This window comes from Palaemon carinicauda, chromosome 21, assembly GCF_036898095.1.
Source record: "Palaemon carinicauda isolate YSFRI2023 chromosome 21, ASM3689809v2, whole genome shotgun sequence".
NCBI lineage: Eukaryota > Metazoa > Arthropoda > Malacostraca > Decapoda > Palaemonidae > Palaemon > Palaemon carinicauda.
The window spans coordinates 52,613,316-52,635,664 of record NC_090745.1 but is presented as its reverse complement, the minus strand read 5'-3'; the positions used below and the strand labels follow the sequence as shown (position 1 = coordinate 52,635,664).

Here is a 22,349-nt window from a genome sequence, read left to right as displayed (position 1 = left end):
CCCTGCCGGCTAGGCTACCAACATAGGAGGCTAATCCTCCAAAGGCTGCACTTAAAGTGGTTGTATGATGCCGCCACCTTCTCCCTGTGGTCTAGAAGGCTAGACCTGTGCTCGCAGACCCTAGGCTGAAGAATAGACATTCTTCTGATACCTAGGATGGCGCCGGCACTGGAACTCTGTTTCTCCTTGTTGAGAGGAGGCGGAACTGCTGCCGTCCCCTTAACTGTATTGGCAGACCCTAGGTTGGAGAATAGAATTCTCCTGCCGCCTAGGATGAGCCGGATACTGAAACAGAGTTTCTTAAGGGTGTGTAGGACCGGCAACCTTGCCGGCTCCTTCCACACCTGATACAGAACCCTTTTCCCTCCCCCTTTGTCCTTTTGCGATGGCCTAGCCATCGTATCTTTTTGGGGCATTAAACTGCAATTTCACTGCTTGCCGGTGGATTGTGGGGCCGGCCAGACTCCTTTTCAACAGCTGTTCTTCTGCCGGCGGCCAAGACGGCTGGCGGTTGCTGGCAGTCAAGAGGGCTGTTTGTGGGAAGTCTCTTCTGTCACCAAGGTTAGGAAATCCTCCCTTGGACTCCCGGCCACAAGTGCGATTGCCGGGGTATTAGCCTGGCCGGCATACAAATTGTTTTTTCCCAAGCAGGTTTGCAGATTGGGGTGGGGCTCGTGCACAGAAAACAGATTATAAGGGTAACTCCTTTATTACGGCTGCTTTAAGATTTGATGGGTAACTAGCTCATTAAAGTTATGATCAGTAACTGCGTTCATAAAGACCTGAAATGTTTATAGATAGCTTAATAATAATAATAATAATAATAATAATAATAATAATAATAATAATAATGATGATGATGATGATTACACACACACACACACCTATATATATATATATATATATATATATATATATATATATATATATATATATATATATATATATATATATATATATATATATATATATATACATTTATTTATATACATATATATATACATTTATCTATATATATATATGTATGTATGTATATATATATATATATATATATATATATATATATATATATATATATATATATATATATATATATATATATATATATATATATATATATATATATATATATATATATCTACTTATCATGATTTGCTTATGAAAACTAAATGTTACTGAAATAACTTAATTTTCAAAACTTTCTTACCAGTTTCATAGTTCGATTCGTGCAAGTAGCCTAAAACCTTTCCACAACAAATCATCATCATTACTTTTATATCTATCCTTCATTGTTGCACCTGTTTAAGCATGTTGAAGAATAAGGGTTTTAAAAGTCTGTCAATTTTACGTGTTGATTTCTTATTCTACCGCTAAAGTTATTGGGTTCTTTGACTGGCTAGACAGTAATATATTGGATCTCTATATCTAGTTACGGCTAATTTTTCCTTTGCCTACAAATTCAACGAATAGTCTGGTCTATACTTTCCACATTCTCATCTGTCCTTATACACCTTTCAATACCGAGATTATCAAACAAATCTTCTTGGTTCAAGGGTTCAACTACTGTTCAGGGCAATCAAGGTTTAGCCAGCTGCTGCAGTTAGTCGTCGCTCATCTATACTTGGGGTTAGGAGATGCCTTCATACAGGTCGTAAGGTCAAAGATACTTGCAAGAATGAATTGAGAAAGTGTTAAGATAGCATCATAGAGTAGTCAAATAATCCCAAAGAAGAGACCAAAAAATGCTTCTCATTCTCTAAGTCAGTGGTTACTAACAACGAAAATATGGACAATATAAATCTCCCAAGCGGTAGTTGGATGTGCATAATTTATTGCCTTATTTTTATATCAAGTGAGTTATACAATTTCATAATGTAGTATGATGAGTATGTATATATGAATTTTTTAATGTAGAATGAATACCTATTTGGCTAAGGAATAGATGTTTTAATCTAGATTAATCCTCTTGGTTATGAAATGTCACAGACAAGTGTTCCCCTGGGAATCTAACAAACTTTTGAAATTCAAAGTATTTCAGTAACAATCAGTTTTAAGAACTAAAGGGCAAACATTGGCTTTTAAACACATATATGCATAGCATGTGAGTGTTTATACATACATATACTGTATATGCATACGCATATATATATGTGCACGCATATGTATATGTATATATGTATATGTATATATATATATATATATATATATATATATATATATATATATATATATATATATATATATGCGTGCATGTGTTTATATATATATATATATATATATATATATATATATATATATATATATATATATATATATGCGTGCATGTGTTTATACATGCATATACTGTATTTACATGTACACACACATATATGTATAAATATATATATATATATATAGAGAGAGAGAGAGAGAGAGAGAGAGAGAGAGAGAGAGAGAGAGAGAGAGAGAGAGAGAGAGAGAGAGAGAGAGAGAGAGAGAGAGAGAACACAACAAAAAATCTAGCTATATATATGATCGTGCACTAAAAGAGTGACAAAAGGAAGGTCACATAACTTGACATGTAACAGTTTTAGTGGCAATTAAGTTAATGATACTCATAAATACAGTGATAGATTTAGCCGTTACTTAAACATAACTATTGAAGGTAAGGTGTATTCCATCCCCAAGATTCGATCCAAGTGTGTGGAGCATTTATCACATGCTAGAATGCAATCTCCCAAGACCAAAAAATAATGTAGAGACTTGCCACAGGAGATTCGAGAAAGTCGTTGAATGATACCATATGGGAATTTACAAGATGATTCGAGACTTTATTAAAGAAACACCATCACACAGTCCAAGAGGTACGCTTTTTCAATTTACTGTCGCAAGTATCTTTGACCTTACGACCTGTTAGAAGGCATCTCCTGACCCCAAGTATATATGAGCGACGACTAACTGCACCAGCAGGCTAAACCTTTCTTGCTGTTCACTTTTTCCAACATAGTTTTCTTTTCTTTGCGTTAGGCAAAGCCAATGATGCACCTGTGTACCTTTCAAAGGTTTTCATGTCTCTTGATCAGTCGAAATTACATTGTTTTATAGACGCACCTATAGCTGATGACATCATTGATTATTCTTTATGAATATTAAGATTAATATTAGTATTATTATTATTAATATCATTATCATCATCATCATCATCATCATTATTATTATTATTATCATTATTATTATTATTATTATTATTAGCTAAGCTAAACCCCTAGCTGGAAAAGCACGATGCTAAAAACCAATTGTTCCAACAAAGAAAAAGAAGCCAAGTGAAGAAAGGAAATAAATAAACTGCAAGACAAGTAATGAACAATTAAGAATAAAAAAAGTTTACAAAACATTATCAACAGTGAAATAAATCTTCCATATATAAACTATAGAATAGTGTGCACGAATGTAGCCTTAAGCAAAAGAACTCTACCCCAAGACTGTCAAAGACAACGTTACAGAGGTTTTGGCACTATCCCAAGACTAGAAAACAATGGTTTCATTTCGGAGTGTCGTTCTACTAGAAGAGCTGCTTACCATAGCTAGAGTGTCTCAATCTTTATGAAGAGGAAAGTAGCCACTGAACAGTAGTTAAACCCTTGAACGAAGAAGAATTGTTTGATAATCTCAGTGTTGAAAGGTGTATAAGGACAGATGAGAATGCGGAAAGAATAGACCAGACTATTCGTTGAATTTGTAGGCAAAGGAAAAATTAGCCGTGACTAGATATAGAGATCCAATGTATTACTGTCTAGCCAGTCAAAGAACCCAATAACTTTAGCGGTAGAATAAGAAATCAACACGTAAAATTGAGACTTTTAAAACCCTTATTCTTCAACATGCTTAAACAGGTGCAACAATGAAGGATAGATACAAAAGTAATGGTGATGATTTGTTGTGGAAAGGTTTTAGGCTACTTGCACGAATAGAACTATGAAACTGGTAAGAACTGGTAAGAAAGTTTTGAAAAATTGAGTTATTTCAGTAACATTTAGTTTTCATAAGCAAGTCATGGTATATATATATATATATATATATATATATATATATATATATATATATATATATATATATATGTTATATATATATATATATATATATATATATATATATATATATATATATATATATATATATATATATATATATATATATATATATATATATATATATATATATATATATATATATATATGTATATATATATATATATATATGTATATATATGTATATATATATATATATATATATATATGTACATATATAAATGTATATATAATATATATATATATATATATATATATATATATATATATATATATATATATATATATGTGTGTGTGTGTGTGTGTGTGTGTGTGTGTTCGTGTGTGTATGCGTGTGTGTGTAATAATCATCATCATTATTATTATTATTATTATTATTATTATTATTATTATTATTATTGTTAATACTATTATTATTATTATTAAGCTATCTATAAACATTTCAGCTCTTTATGAACACAGTTACTGATCATAACTTTAATGAACTAGTTACCCACCAAATCTTAAAGCAGCAGTAATAAAGGAGTTACCCTTATAATCTGTTTTCTGCGCACGAAGCCCCGCCCCAAACTGCAAACCTGTTTGGGAAAAAAAATTTTGCGGCCGGCATACCGCCGACCAGACCGGCACAGACAGGTGCTGACTCAGCCGGCAGTATGCCGACTGTACTAATGCTGCCGGGTGCTAACCTGCCGTACCTTGCCGACGATGGTACTGGTGGTGGGATGGAAGCCTGAATGTTACATTCTTCAATTCCATTTGAACCTTCTTTCTGGAAAAAGGCAGTAATTTAGATATTTACACCCTTAATTAGTGTATACATACACAATAATAAGGCAGCCTTCACTCCATACTGTCTCTTCCTTTTTTAGCTAGCATGCTGGCAGCGCCAGCAGGGACAAGCTATGCCGGCTGAATTACAGTATATGTTTAAACAGGTAGTCAGTATATTTGCAGTATAGGATATACTGCAGATAGAAAACTATTGTATATATTATACTAGTAGTTATTTTCCAATATATCTTGGGTATCCTTGCCCAGGTGTTTGCTGAGACCAATCCTATATTGAAAGAATAGAATTTCTTCAATATTCTGATTAGAAATCAGTTTTCATAGTACCCTACAATATTAAATAAATTAAAGGGCTAGTGGTATTACACTTCTATCCTTAAAAGGTTAGAACCCTTATCCTTGAGTTTCCATGATCAGGAAACGCTATGATTTTAATATTGGAAGGGAAGGTCACAGCAAATGGGGTGGGTAGGATACACAAATATATGTCTTCTATATTTCCTAGTTCAGTCGGCGTCATGCCGGCTGGACAGTGCCGTCAGATGCTAGCCATAATGGCAGCACACTGGCTGAACTACATTATATATAATTATACAGTAGTCGGTATTTTGCAATATAGTATATACTGCAAACAGAAAACTATAGTATGATTATACAGTAGTTAATTTCTGACATATCTTGGGTACCCTTGTGCGGGCTTCTGCTGAGACCGTTTCTATATTGAAAGAATAGAATTCCTTCAATACTCTGATTAGAAATCAGTCATCCTTACCCCACAGTATTAAAGAATAAAAAAGGGGCAGTGACTTGTACATTTTTCTACCTCTAGGCGTTAGAACCCTTTCGTTAGAGTTCCTTGATATAGGAATCTCCTTATAGTTAATACTGAGGGGAGATAACAGCATTTGCTTGCAGGGGATATACAAGTATGTGTCTCCCACTATCCCTTTCTAGCTTACTATCCTAAGCTATTTTAGTTAAAAGATGACTTTTACATATTGCTTATCGATGAGATAATCAATTGTATACTCATTCTGCTTTCCTTTCTTTACAGGAGGAACCCCAGATGACATGTGTTGCAGTCTTCTGCAATATCAAGAGTAAGTACTTTTATGGTCATAATACATGCAGGTTTCATGCCCCCTGCAATATTATTTCCGGATCCCTACATTATTGGAACCCTCAAGTTTGCAATGGATGTCGGGCCTTAATGTCCGAGGCTTTCGAGAATCCCAAGACGATGGAGTCTAGGGATGCAGCTCGTAAGAAACTACGCAACTGGGTGAAAGGATTCCAAAAAATCTCTCCGGGACCATACCTACCTAATGATAGGATGCGTAGCTTACTATTCCCGAAAGCAAGTAGGGAAATAGTGGTGCCTCAGGCACGATTCACACTTCCTTGCGGCCAGATAGCCATTGGGACGGAGGGCAGGAAGCCCCCACGGGAAGAGGTGGACAATGTCGTGTTGAAATTGCTCCCATCTGTGCCGGCTCTAGAGCCATTAAAATCGACATCTTCACCCTCTACCCTTCTATTAGACAAAATGGACCAATTACTGGCCCATATGAAAGGTCTAATAGAAAACTTTCGCAAACAAGACGAAAAGGAGGAAGCGAAATTCAAGATAGAGCTCTATGAAGCTCCACTTGTCGCTCCCCAAGGGCCATACAAACGACCCAGAGACCAAGACCTTCCGACATGCTCTAAAACCAATCCCTGGAGGTTTGCGGAGCTTATGCCGATTTTAAACGGCAAACTTTACATCTCGAAGAAGATGGGTACTGTTCCTTTAGACGAAATCCAGTTTTGGCCAAGCTTTGACGCTTTCCCTAATTGCTTTATTCGACTGAAGCGTGAACCAACATAAAGAAAAGAAACGGAACTGAAGGAGGTCATGATTCTCGACCATGATAAGGGACAGGCTATCTTGTCAAGTAGCCTGAGAAAGGTTGGTTACTCGGTGTCGAAAGTGTTCACACTAAGTAACAGACACCCTTCCTTTCTTGCTTCTGTTTCAATATCATTCCCCTTTACGTGGAAGGCATTTAAATCTGTTGCCAAGGCATTGGAGGCAGGTAGACCATGTCCTGCACTCGAGGAGTTTAAGCCTCTGTCACCAGCCTTTCCCATGCAGGAGAAGGATTGGAAGGAAGTCCACTTAACCTTTTCAGTAGGAAGACTAGACGCGGATGTCGCTAGACGACAGCTTAGCGAGAATCTCCCTAATCTTTCTGAGTTTCTTTTGGGCAAGGAACAAGAAACAAAGGAGAGACTTGCAGCCTCCCTATCCTTACAGAACTGCATAGAGTTGTGTTCAGCCCATCAAAGTACCCCAGATATGCTCATGGTCTTGGCTAAAATGCATATGGCCACCATAGTAAAAGACCTTTATGCCTTTATGAAGGCTAGGAGAGCCTGTAGGGAGTTTCTGTTCGCTGCCGCAACAGTGAAACACGAAACCAGGAAGCTAATATCTTCCAACATCTGGGGTAGAGACCTCTTTCCAAACGAGGTAGTTAGAGAGGTGATTAAGAAGGCCACCACGGAGAATATAGGGCTTCTCCAAAAGTGGGGCATCTTTTCAAAGAGAAAGTCTTCCGTGGATATGGGTCTCCAACCTAAAAGGAAGACAGAAAAGTCTAAAAATTTTCCTCGGGCTGTTCAACAACATCCAACAGTTACAGTGACCGCGTTGCCACAGGTAATCGGTCAAATATGTAAACCTGATCAGGCAAAGCAAAGAGACGCTTCTGGTAGGAGAGAGGTTCCTTCAAGATCGCTGGACCTTCGATCTTTGGTTCCAAGGCTTAATCAAGATGGGACTAGGATGGAAAATAGACATGCCTCCACCATCATTTCCTCAACTCTTCCTACACTCCAACCCCCACTTGGAAGAGTATACCTTAGAGCTCTAGAGCATGCAGGTGGTAAGGAAAGTAAAGTCCACCAAATTCCAGGGAAGGCTGTTTGGAGTTCACAAGAAGGACTCAAGAAAACTCAGAGTCATTCTGGACTTGTCGCCACTCAACAAGTTCAAATAAAACAGCAAGTTCAGAATGTTAATCCTTCTGAACATAAGGACCTTATTTCAAAAAGGGGTGTTCGCATTCTTATCAGACCTGAAAGATGTCTATTGGCAGCTTCCAGTGAGTCACCCCCTCTCCTCCTACCTAGGATTCAAGGCTGTTTGGTGTTCACAAGAAGGACTCAAGAAAACTCAGAGTCATTCTGGACTTGTCGCCACTCAACAAGTTCAAATAAAACAGCAAGTTCAGAATGTTAATCCTTCTGAACATAAGGACCTTATTTCAAAAAGGGGTGTTCGCAGTCTTATCAGACCTGAAAGATGTCTATTGGCAGCTTCCAGTGAGTCGCCCCCTCTCCTCCTACCTAGGATTCAAGTTACAGAGGATAACGTATGTCCTAGGAAAGATACTGTGTTGGTTTGCATTTAATTGTTCGTTAGGTATTGTTTTGTTTTATGTCAAGTTTGTTAGAAATATCCAACTCAAATCAATTATAAGGCAAGTCTTTATATTTCAACTTACCTGCACCATATTCTAGAACAATTTCTTCTTAATCTTCGAATTTAAAATCCTTAATTTACATTTTTTATGGCAAAAAAAAGAACACCCGTTCTTCTGTCCGACGGATACCGCAAAAGACTCTTGAACTCCTTGTCGGACCAAAAAATTGTCAACAACTCCGTTTTCTTTCACTTTGTCCGAAACTCTCGAACAACGTTGAAAAGTAAAGACGGGAAAACAAAACTGTTTCCTTATGAGGAATACATTTAACATTAAATTAATTAATTCAATTAGAATACCAAAAAGGGGAAAGTTAAGAATTTACATTTGATATTAAGAAACGGCAATCATTCAGTTTACTTTCCGTCCATAAACGAACACCAAAAATGGGGACAAAAAGTAAGAAACAAATGAACTAGTCAATTCGACTATTCTCCCAAGAATGAAATTACCATTCTCCAATCAACTATTTCTACAATTTTAAATTTTTTTGTAATAAATATATCTTTAAAGAAAATAGTTTCCTTTCTGCAATATTTACCATTGTCTTGTGTATGAACCTTTTATAAAGGGAACGGTCTACTTTAACCTACTGAATTAAGCCATTACAAGCTTAAACTGTACAATTTGGCGCCCGAACAGGGACCGTTTATTTATTTACATTGATGTATGGTGAATTGCAGATAAGGTCTCGTTCGTTCGTTCAGATTGTTCGGCATTTACAGCCGAGCGGGGCTCATTTATAAGGTCTCTAAATAATTTTGATATGAGTACTTTAAAAGAAATAATTAGTTTGGGGAAGGAAATGGGTTATGAAGGTAAGGATTTAAGGGATTTTGTTGAAAAGGAAAGACTTTCTCATGAAAGAGCATTAGAAAGGGCGAGGGAAATGGAGAGATGAAAGGGCAAGGGAGAGAGAAGAAAGGGCAGTAGAAAGGGAAATACGAGAGCAGCCATTAGAAGTCGAACGATTAAAGTTACTGATGCAGGAAAATGAAAAGAAAAATGACAATTGATTTGCGTAAACCCTCGCTAGTCGCTACTTAAACTGCCAATTTTTAATGTCACTGATAGTATTAACGCCTATATCTTAGGATTTGAACGTTTAGCCATTAGTGCTGGCTGGAGCAAAGACATTTGGGCTGTTAGTTTACTGTTATTTCTATAAGGGAAAGCTTTAGAAACTTACTAGCCCCTTTCAACTATTAGGGCTAAGGATTTCGAATGTGTTAAAGAGGCATTATTGCATTGTTTTCAGTGCATTTCGGAAGGATATTGGTTGAGATTTTATAAGTATAAATTTTTTAAAAAACAAGACCGCTCAGCAATTTAGGAATAGATTGAAAAATAACCTTGAGAGGTGGGTGGAATTGGCTAGATTGTGAAGTAATGTTTGATGACTTTTTTTATTTGGCTTTAATAGAATAACTTTTAAATGCTTGTCACAGATATGACTGAATTTTGGAGGTAGCATGAAATGAAAACTTTTGATAAAATTGTAAAATATGCCGAGATGTATAGGGAGGCCCATTTAAATTATGGCGAAAAGGGTTTAAGTGATATTCATGAAAAGCATGGTGCCTCTGCGAGTAAAGTTATAATTGGGGATAATAAAGGGCAAACGGGTGTCAATAATGATAGGAAATTTACGGCACGAAATTGCGGTAAATCTTTAGTAAAACACGGGACAACATTTCTAAGGGAAAAAAAAAACTGTTATTACAGTAAATGATGTGCTTTCAACGAATTTGACCTTTATTTCCACTGGAAATAACCCGTTCTACCATTATGGTCACCCCTCTATCCGACGGACATTGGTGGGAACCTGTGATTTAGGGTATGCGAAAACGGAACTAAACGTGATTTTTTTAACATTTTTGAGGTTTGTAAAAGGGTAGAGAACCTAACAAACCCACCTAACCTAACATAGTAGTTCCCAGGTCACAGCCCGTAGCCGGGGGGCTTGCCCCAGGACCCCCCTTCCCAGGTCACAAAACATGATTATTTAACACTTTTGAAGTTTGTAATTGGGTACAGAACTTAACAAAACCCCCTAACTTAACCAAATAGTTCCCAGGTAACAACCCCCTTCCCAGGTCACAAACCTTCATAGGTCACAACCCTTAGCCGGGGCTCAAGCCACCCGGATCCCCCTTCCCAGGTCACAAATTAAATGAAAAAAAAAAACGAATATATCGTTACATTATGATAAAGTAAATCACAAATAATTCCTTACCTTAAGATTGACGCTTACATCTCTTTTTGTCTAGGCAATCTTTACAGAAGCGTTGCAGTAATAGATATGCTTGTCTTCCCTAAAAACTAGTAATAATATGCTTGTTTTCCCTAAAAACTAGTAATAGATATGCTTGTCTTCCCTAAAAACTAAGTCAGAATTGCATTTGGGACACAATCTTTGAAGGATAACACAAGGAGCTTTTTAGAAAATTATTCACTACACCAGGAGTACCATGAAACTTGGCTATAGAATCAAAATAGCATAAAAAAACAGCCATTAACGTAAATTCAGGGAAATTATCCTAAATTCGGGGATAACATCCTAAAATCGTGGAAGTGAAGCTAATATACGCACAAAACATCAGGACGTGTAATGATATTGTTAAGTGGATACAAGAGACCTTTCCAGAGGAACCAGCAAAATAAAATTTCTTTCGTTAAATGTTATATATCAGTATTAATACATTGTAAGATTATATATATATATATATATATATATATATATATATATATATATATATATATATATATATATATATACATATGTATATATATATATATATATATATATATATATATATATATATATATATATATATATATATATATATATATATATATATTATCCAGTAGCACTGAGCGACATTGAAAAAGGGACTATCTTATTCGGCTTGAGAGATGAATTAACCACTCAAACTTAAGTTTTCATATCAAACTTAGATGCCTTCTCTTATCTGTATATTTCTTTTGGAACTGTTTTTCTAAAATTTTCTTGTTTATAATGAAACCTAAATGAATCCGAACCGTAATCAATAGAAATACAGTATTTGAATAGTGAATAAAGAAGAAAGTTACTACTATTACAGTACCTAAATACTGTTTATGAAAAAGATGTACTTTAACCTCACCTTATGCTTCGTTTCCAGTCCTTGCTAGCTGATCTGCCACAGTGAGCTTCAAATTCAGTTGGGGTGAACCATTCTTTGCCCAGCAGGATGCATTTCCCCCGGGATCCTGAACCAAATCTGCCCTTGACAAGTTCGCCCGTTGTTTTCTATAATAAAATGCCATAGATCCAATAAGAAAATTATCAACCTTCTTTTGAGCGATAACAAAATAAATCTAGCTAACTAATTTTACTGAAAAATAATTACGGCTTAAATTGTAATAAAAGTTTAAAAAAATATATATATACCTGTAATAATAAAGATAAAAGAATCTAAAAATTCACCTAATGACATTATTACCAGTTTAGAATACATTCAATAAATACTCTACTTAAATATCTATCAAAATTCTGTATCAGTTTGTGACAGATATACTGCAAAAAAAAGGGGTCAAAAGTAATAGATGGTAACGGCAATAAATTAATAAATTAATAAATTAAAAAAAAAAAAAAAACTTTCAATAACACAAAATATTCGTTATTCTTAAAACAGCCTTTCAACGAGAGCAAACTAACTTCTTAAAATATTATTCTTTTATATAAATAGTCCACATTTGTTCACTACTTCTAGTCATTCGTGTTTACTATAAAGCCATTATTATTATTATTATTATTATTATTATTATTATTATTATTATTATTATTATTATCCTCCTCCTCCTCCTCCTCCTCCTCCTCCTCCTCCTTTCTTCTTCTTCTTCTTCTTCTTCTTCTTCTTCTTCTTCTTCTTCTTCTTATTGTTATTGTTATTACTTTTATTATTATTATCATTATTATTATTATTATTATTACCTGCTAAGCTACAACCCTAGTTGGAAAAGCAGGGTTCTATAAGCCCTAGGGCTCCAGCATGGAAAATAGCCCACTGAGGAAATGAAATAAAGAAACTACAAGAGTAGTGATTAACAATCATATTAAATATTTTTAAACAGTAAAAATATTAAAATAAATATTAAATCTATAAACTATAGAAAATAAAAAAAAAAACAGCTAAAGACAAATAAGATAGAAGAGTTGGCCCAATTTTACCCTCAATCAAGAGAACTCTACCCCAAGACAGTGGAAGACCATGGTACAGAGGCTATGGCACTATCCAAAACCAGAGAACAACGGTTTGATTTTGGAGTGTCTTTCTCCTAGAAGAACTGCTTACCATAGCTAAAAAGTCTCTTCTACCCTTACCAAGAGGAAAGTAGCCACTGAACAATACATTGCAGTATTTAGCCCCTTGAGCGAAAAAGAATTGTTTGGTAATCTCAGTATTGTTAGGTGTATGCGGGCAGATGAGACTATGTAAAGAATAGGTCAGACTATTTTGCGTAGGCAAAAGGAAAACGAGCCGTAACCAGGGAGAAGGATCCAATGTAATACTGTCTGGCCACTCAAAAGACACTAACTCTCTAGCGATAGTATCTCAATGGGTGGCTAGTGCCCTGTCTAACCTACTACCTAAAGATAAGAGATAACTGAAAAGGTATATTCCCGATAGCTGCAACATAGAGACAGAGTTTGTATTTAGAGCATAAAAACCAATCTGGATCATTCTAAAACTGGATAGAATTAGATCATTTAATAATTCTATAATTTGTGGAGAGATCTACAAATGCCTGTAATCTCTCGAATCAATATGTTATATATCAATTTACAGAAATAAATAGTTAACGTTATTCTTGTCATCTCAAAATAATCATTAGTCCATTTTCATATCCAATGAAAAGACATAGTACTGAATAGTATAAATTATTACTAAAAATTACATTACACTGGTTAACTAAATCCTCCTGAAATGCTATAAAATATATATAAAAAGAAAATAACAGAAAATTGCTTCAGAAATAAAATGGTTAATCTTACGTAATTCATATTTTAACAACCCATCCAACTAACAAAATTACCTCATAGTTTTTCACCAAAACTTAGAAATTATAGCAGTAATAAAACTAATACCATAACATCATATAAAGATAGCTTGTAACACCGGCTGGCTTTTCAGGGATTATCTCCACTCGAAACTTGCAGCTCTGGAAGGCTATGATCCAATTCATAATTCCTGGACTTTCAATCCTACATCTTTGGGTGTAAACAATTACCTTGTTGTCTACCGCCACTACAATATCCCCTCCTTGCAGGTACAGCTGAAATCTTCTAAATGCAAATACTATGGACAAAATTAATTGTCAATGATACAATAACTGCAACCATTTATCTTGAGTTTTCCAATTCTGTAAGCAATCGGAAGTATGCCATCTGTATTTAGTGCATATCACCTTAAGATGAAAGAATTGTTGAAATTTGGCACTTGTAGTACCACTGCAATTCCTAAAGCGTGTTTTAATTCCTCAAATTCTTTTTGATAAGGCTCCTTCCATTCTACTTTGTTCAATTGTTCTTTCTTTACTAAGTCAGTCAAAGGGGTTATAAGCGTAGCATAGTAGTTCATAAACTTCAATTAGTATCCTGTTAACTTGAGAAATCATCTTGCTTGTATCTTGGACATTGGTGTTGATTCACCCTGGATCTTCATTAATTTATTCTCAGCTATGGCTATCTTGTTAAAGCTGACGTTGTCTACTAAGCATTAAAGTTCATTATATTAGATGTAGCTCTTAGAAGGCCGGAGAATCACTCCTGTTTATCTCACTCTCTGAGATAAGTACCTGAGTTTCTTTATGTACTTTCCCTATGATGCATAAGTAACACATTACCCACAAAATGATAACTGTTCATTGATGTGGCTAACATCCTCCTCCTCTGTTCTTCATATACAACTGCTGCTACGCCTTTTTTCCAGAGTTTATGCTTGGACTGAAAAGAAATAAAATTTAACTATAAAAGAAATCCTTTCTGGTACAACACAAGAACAGAAGTGGTGGGATACCCTTAAATCTACACTCTTTGGTGTAGACTTAACAGTTCCTCCTTTACTTACACCAGATCACCCTGACATTCACTGTCGAAAGGAAAAGGCAACTCTTTCGGCTGTTTGACAGTAATCAGAGTAATGAAAAACTCTATCTTCCTCATTTCTGTTTTCCAGAGGCTAAACTGCTAGTTTGGCTTTTTGATCTAGTGCAATTAAAACTCTTGATGGACCTTGATGCTTATGGAGGTGTAGACCCCAATGGTATTTATATTTTATATTCATAAAGAGTGGGTTGGCAAGCCTTCAGATGAAGGGATCTCATAATTTGAAGAGACCTGACCCCAAGCCAGCCTTGAAAGACTCAAGAGAACCCGAAGTCAGACTTTTCCCTCTTGAAGGTTCAAACTAAGAAAACTCAAAATCAGAATGCTCACTCTTAGGGATTTTTGTACTCATTTGTGATTGCCATGAATGCAGCAAGGCAACCATGGTATCTCAGTCCAGCAGGTCTTCTCTAAGCCTAACCTCAGAATACAGCGATTGAAGCCTAACCTTGGGATACAGTTGTCGAAGCCTAGTAGCATAGTCTTTAATAGGATGAATTCCAAAATCTGCAGGTCAGAAAATTTGCTAAGGCCTAGTCAGATGTACTCTGTCAGCTCTGCTAGTTGATTCATCAGTGTATGCACTGATGGCAGGATTCCCCTGCACAGAGTCAAGATAGATGGTACCACCATTTCTGCTGCTGACTCTATGGCCATGGAGTCTGTTGCCACGGCTTCTCTAAAAGCCATATCATGGTTCAAACATTGGTTGAGTGTGCTAACATATGTTGCCAGGATGATGGGCTTGTCTATACAGTAGGGACAGGTGAAGTATAGCTGTCTGGAGGAAAAGTCAGCACCTCCCATACTTACCAGAAAGCCAACCAGTGGGTCAACTGGGTGCTGATGAGTCAGAATTCGGTGGTATCCCATGTTGCTCAGCAAACTGGCATAAAGACACAGTTACCCCTATGGAACTGATTGGTGCTGATTTTCTCACCCTCAATCCATAGTGAAGTCGAGACAGAAGGGGAAATATAGACAACCAATGATAAGGACTCCCTGATCCCATGCGTGATACCTTTCAAGGGGCCCTACACTTTTGAAGAGGACCGCAACACAGCCTTCTTTGGTGGCCATGCAACCTGGATGGATTTGAAGAAGGCGCAGGTTCCTAAAAATCTTCGCAACGACCACAGGAAACTTTTTTCTTCAGAAAAGTGTCGGACTCTGTTCCACTCTTTCATGCCCATTTCCTCCCATGGCTCAATCAGGGAAAGGTGTCATTGTGATCGAAGGAAGAGGGATTCTGAGGTAGGCAGTCACGCTTCTAGCTGCCACAAGTAGGAAGATGCTCATCATACCACTGGAGCAATGTAGCTACAACGCAGAGTCAAGCATTGTGTAGTAAGTGTCCTCAGGTACAGTTTCTTACTGCCCTTCCAGTAATGTCAGACACCCCTAATTCATCATCTTGCTGATCGATCACGTTCCAAGCCTAATACCTCCCAGTATCACAGAATGCTCTGACCCTGTTGACATAGGTGGAAAAAAATGAGGAAGAAAAATGTGATAGAGGTCGTGGATCATTGCTCTTCGGGCTTCTGTAGTCAACTCTTCCTGGTGAAGAAGTCATCTTGGGGATGAAGGCCGGTCATCCACCTCTCTCCGCTAAACATGCTTGTTTCTAAAACAGAGTTCAAGATGGAAACAACCAATCTTTCCAAACTGTTTTCCATCAGGAAAGGAGACTTGATACTTTCAGTGGACCTGAAGGCCCATTTGCATGGGATATATATGATGAGGTATCTCGACAGCAGGCCTTCTTTCAGATCTTACCTGGTGGCTGAATGACAGGAACCTAACTAGGGGAGTCCCATTCGACTACCCCCCTCAGGAATCGCCTCTGTTCTGACACAAAAACAGATGGTGGGGCTTACACTAGAATGACCAGGTTGCTTTGGGTGTGTGAACCAAAGAAGAACAGCATGCAGCATTTTACGCTCTGCAACTATTCCAACATTGAGTGAGGGTCAATTGGTCTTTCTAACAAAAGACAACATGGCCATTGTGGCATATGTCAGGAAGCAAGAAGGCACAGACTCCCTGCCCCTTTGCAAGCTGATAGCATACTATGGCATAGAGCTGTCAGTAAAGTATATTCTACACAGGAAGAATGTCCTAGCAGATCAATGCAGTCGCTAGGGAAATATTGTAGGGATTGAGTTAGATAGTGAAAAATATGCTTCTTACATTATGGGGCTCAACAGTGATCAACCTATTCACCACATGGCTAAACAGAAATCTCTTAGTGTTCTCTTCCCCTATCCTGGACCTATGAAATAGGGCGTGTTTCAATGCCAATGAGATAATTTGAATGCCTTTTCCCTATTCAGCCTGTTTTGGCTCTGAGATGGCACCAAGCCTGGTGGTATCTCTCCAGGTGTCGAGAGAGATAACCCTGTGGTCCACTTTTTTCTTTAACCACCCTCAGAGATACCACCAGTCCATGAAGCCACTTGCACTTCATGAATGGAAACTATCAAGCATCTCATTGATTCTCTGGTTGCTGTTCAACTGGTTGTGCAGCCAACCAACCTTCCTCGTGGAACAAAAAGCATCTCGTCTAAAGTAGCATACCTTTGGCATAAGTCTAGAATGACTGGTTCTTTTACTTTTGGATTGGACATATAATACTGGTAAGCTTCCTAACTGACTAATGCCTCCATCCTTCATTTACAAAGGGAGAGGGTTGTTGAATGTATGCCATACTAATTGTTCACAATATGTTTGGTATTACATTCCCTGACATCTCTGCTACATGGAGAGATGGATATTTCTATGATCTAGTATTAGATTCCGTAAACCAGTATGGGCCCATGCACTAAGACCTTCTGCATCATTATTATCATCTGCTGCTGCAGGTCTGTTTACATTCGGACTGGTATTAAAGATAGCGGATGGATCAAATAGTAAAGGAAAATAGATCATATCAAAATGTTATAAAACCCCCATGAAAATACATTTACTTATAAGGCAAAGAGATGAGAAATTAATAGATGCTGTGGAAGTAAAAAGATGAAGAGTGCTACATAATAAGGCTGAGTATACAAAAGAACGTGGTATTGCCCTCTTAAGAAAAGTAATAAAAGGTGTAGTCTTGAGCGACAACAGCATTATATACTAGATAAAAATGAGCACAGCAATGAGTAGTGATTTATACAAAAACTGCAAAAGAAGACCTTAAATGTGACATGCGTGAAAGTTCGTACCATGCCACGTGCCGAAGATAGCACTTGAAGAACATGAAGATTGGATGCGGCTCTGCAATAATTGCAAAATAAATCAATAAATAAAAAATAAATTAGAATAAAGAATGAAAAAACAGAATGGATCTGAAAAGTAGGTGTAAACCCAGTAGTAGTGAAGTTGAACAAAAGTGATACAAGAACTAGAGGAAAATAAAAAGAAAAAATATGTAATTTCGTGCTGTATAACATAGTATGAAAGGAGGAAGCAGAGGAAAGAAAAAAAGGAAGATACTGAATGGCGTGACGATATTTTCAAGAAAAAGTTCACAGAAGGGTTAGAAGAGATAAAGATGGAACACTTACTAAGATTGGGATGAAAAATTGGGAGGGGGCTAATAATGGGTGACCTGGGCCAATTCTAATCAGGCTGAAAAATGAAGAAATGAAATAGAAAATACTGAAAAGCGCTAAGACTAAAACACATGCAGAATCCTTTGAAGAAGAAAAAATTAATAACAAATGACATGACGAAAAGAGAGAGAGAGAGACAATAACAAAGCTAAAAGAAAAAAAAAATAAAGAAAAACAGAGTGAAAGAGAAAATGGATGTGGGATAAAAAATGGGAAGCTTCTCAGGGAAAAGCAAAAAAGAGAGGACTTAGGGTTGAAAGACATACAAAATGTAGGTAAATAAAAAACAGAACGAGGAACATGGTAAAGAATAAGAAAATTAGTTTCAAAACAAATATACAAGGTCTAACGAAGCAAAATAGATAGTCACGACATTAATATAGTAGCACTAATAGGAACAACAAAATATAGATAAGATTAATTCAAGTGATGGAACAATTAACCCTGAGCCTAATTTATGGCATGCCTGTATTTACACACACTTGAGAGTTGTGCAGGGTTCAAGGATTGCGCAGATTTACGTATAAAGATTTAATATAAACCATCCGAACAAGAGTCGCTATTTTTGGTGTGTATGGCAGCAATATGATTTGATATACTAAATGGCAACCTTATAACCAGAGTCTGAAAGAATTTCATGACCTGGTGGTCCTCTTCAAAGTGCAGGGGCCCTTGAAAGATGTCACACGTGGGATCAGGGAGTCCTTACCGTTGGTTATTCATCTTACAGTTAGTCATCCATCTTTCCACCATTTTCTCAACTTCACCATGGATTGAGAAGTGAAAAAACCAACACATTATCTGAAGGTTTTAGGGCAGATGAATGGCCGGGAGTGACGTCACTACAGTGTGGGCTTTATATTGCTCAAATCAGAGAGATTTTTTTATGATGAATATGATAGTATGCCGATAGTGTATATGATAGGTGCAGTGATGATGAGCAAAAGCTAACTGGTGGTCGAGATATTTTTAATAGAAGAAATAATGATGAACCCATCCTGATGATGATCAAGAGGAGGACTACGCTTTATAACTCAATAGCAACATTGATACATATCATGACAAAATGATATGTATAAACATGAACTCAGTAGAGTAGGTTTCAGAAGGGAATACGTGGCAGGCAAAGTTGGCAGTGGTCGTGACTCTCAATAGCTCCAGTTCTGGCAAGAGCCTGACCCATTCTCAAGGAAGCAATAAGGAGCCTTTTTCTACATCAGATGCCTTGAATGATGGTGAGTGTTTTATTTTGACTGAATATGATTTTGGCACTGAAGCTGGAATTTCTAGAAATTTTAGTCTGCATCGAAATGCCAATGAATGTAACTTTTTAAAAAGTTCATGAATAAAGTAGTAATGAACGTCTATGTTGATAAGACATACCATTACCATTAGCAGAAGGTATTCGGACGTGAACTGAATTCAAAGACATTCAGTCCATGGAAGAATGTGTTCACAGAAATATTATGTTCAATGCAGAGAGAAATGGCAATTGGGGAGGGCAGCTGGTTTTAAATGGCTTTCTCCACTTAGCCACATCTCCAAGGATCACCAGTTTGCTTTCTCTCTTCAACCCTGCGCCAATTCTGTGATTCTTTTTCTCTCTCTGTTTCTATATAAATTGGTGTATTTCCCAAATTGTCTGAAATTATTTTATTCCAAACCACCACTGAGAGTAATTGATGTTTTCTGCATGAAAGTTGTTCTCATCCTAAACGTGTCATATGACCGGGCATCCTCCCACAATAATATGCCAGATTTGGTCACTGCACACTGTGACATGTACACACACTCCCACGATGGATCGTTCTCCAACTTCAAGCTCGCCATATGGCCACCTTCATAGCCAAGCTAAGGTAGTCATCTACAACATGAATAGGTACTTCTTGGAAGAAAAGCCAATATATATATATATATATATATATATATATATATATATATATATATATATATATATATATATATATATATATATATATATATATATACATACATATATATATATATATATATATATATATATATATATATATATATATATATATATATATATATAAGTATGTATATATATATATATATATATATATATATATATATATATATATATATATATATATGTATATATATTAGAGAGAGAGAGAGAGAGAGAGAGAGAGAGAGAGAGAGAGAGAGAGAGAGAGAGAGAGAGAGAGAGAGAGACATAATGGGAAGGGGTTGGAGACGTCTCTACAGATCACCGGCATGGTGATCTGTAGAGACGTATCATGAATGAGGGAATCTGTTTAAAACCAGGCGGCAATGCCCTCCCCTATCAGCCCTTTCCCACTGCCTTGTGCATTGTTTCTTGATCTAACTCTACTGTCGCTTCAAGTAATTAAAATCCTATTGATGACTAATGGTCAACAGACATTCAGTTATACACATCATAGTTTCTAAAATGTTTAAGCTGTGATAAATATTCGGATATTTACTCGTTTCTGCATTTTATAATGATGAAAGGCAGGCATCTGTTGACGATATGTTATGAATAATTCGAAACATATGACATTATTATGGAATCGTTTTAATAAGTCATTCCAAACATTCCAGTGATAGAAGAAGTTCTTGTTTTGTTTAAAGGACGTCTGATTTTCAAACAGTATATACAATCTTAAAGAAATCGTTTAGGTACAAAGATATATGTTGAGAGAGAGAGAGAGAGAGAGAGAGAGAGAGAGAGAGAGAGAGAGAGAGAGAGAGAGAGAGAGAGAGAGAGAGGGGGGGGGGCAATAAAATTTACAGAAAAATAGATCATGTTCTATTTCATGTTTTACAGTATTTCATATTTTCTACCATAAATTTAAATACATATTTTTGCAGAGAGAGAGAGAGAGAGAGAGAGAGAGAGAGAGAGAGAGAGAGAGAGAACACTCCAAAATGAAATCATTGTTCTCTAGTCTTGGGTATTGCCATAGCCTCTGTATCATTATCTTCCACTGTTTTGGGTTAGACTTCTCTTGCTTGAGGGCACTGTAGCAATGTAACTGTTAGATGGTAACAGAGAGGAACGGTTGAAAACAAGAATGACACAAAATTCAAATGATATAAAATGTGTGATAGGAAGCTTTAAATATGACCTGTGTGGGGGAGAGCAAGAAACTAAAAAAATGCCATAACGTTACAGTGTACGAGCGTGTATGAAACACGTGCGGTACATGGCTCCCTCCTAATAAATACATACAGTACATGCAAAATTGGTTGCCCTCCTCCAAAGAGGTGCACTGTACGCAGGTCATCTTGCAGGAGATATGCAGTTTTGAGGCTTTCAAAAGAGACCTAGTCTTCTTTCCCACAAATGATAATTAAGACACCCTTCGGAATGTGATGGATCACTAGGAAAGGTCCCGTGTAAGGGGGCACTAGCGGTGTCTTGCTAGTGTCAGTATGCAGGAAAACATGCGTTGCCAAGTGTAAATCTACTGGTATGTGTTGCTACTCTGGGGGCTCGTAAGTCTGGGAGCATGCAGTAAATTTTCCTACATGAGTTAGGCGCTGGGAATTGTCGGAAGAGGTTGTAGACGGATAGAATTCAGCAGGAACAACCAACAGGTCGCCATACACCACTTCAGCTGCCAATACATCCAGGCCCTATATAGGAGTGGTCCTTAGACCCAAGAGGACCCGGGGAAGCTTAATAAACCAGCTGGAGTCATTATAGCGAGACATCAAAACTGCTTTGAGAATGGATGAAAACATTCAACCATTCCGTTGGCTCCAGGGTTGTAGGCGTTCTTCTGATGTAGAGTGATGCCCAGGAGATTCACTAATTATGTCCACAATTGAGAGGTGAAAGTGGTACCCCTGTCAGAAGTAATATGCTCAGGGATACCAAATCTCACTATCCACCCTGAGAGTAAGGCAACTGTTCATGAGGGGATGTTGAAGTTTGCATGGGGATGTCTTCGGGCCAACAAGAAGGAGCGGTCAATGACAGTAAAAAAGTAATGGTGTCCTAGAGATGTTGGAAGGATAAAACTACATCGCCGTGCACGTGGGCAAAATGACACTGAGGTTGAGGAAAAGTGCCCACATCTGAATCCGTGTGTCATTAATCTATTGAAGCTTGGCATGAAGTACAGGCACAGACCCAATCCTTAGCATCCTTAGTAATGCCATGCCATATGAACTTTGTTTTCATTAGCTGTGCAATAGAATGGCGCAAGGGATG

The 22,349-nt window shown here is 36.9% G+C and overlaps 1 protein-coding gene across 1 annotated transcript in view; it reads right to left on the bottom strand.

The window, feature by feature from the left end:
- Deaf1 (deformed epidermal autoregulatory factor 1) overlaps nt 1-22,349 on the bottom strand; it is a 451,852-nt gene that overhangs the window by 257,932 nt on the left and 171,571 nt on the right. The window contains exon 3 of the mRNA XM_068345007.1: nt 11,536-11,681. Within this exon, the coding sequence (XP_068201108.1) occupies nt 11,536-11,681 (146 nt within the window). The remainder of the gene's footprint in view (nt 1-11,535; nt 11,682-22,349) is intronic.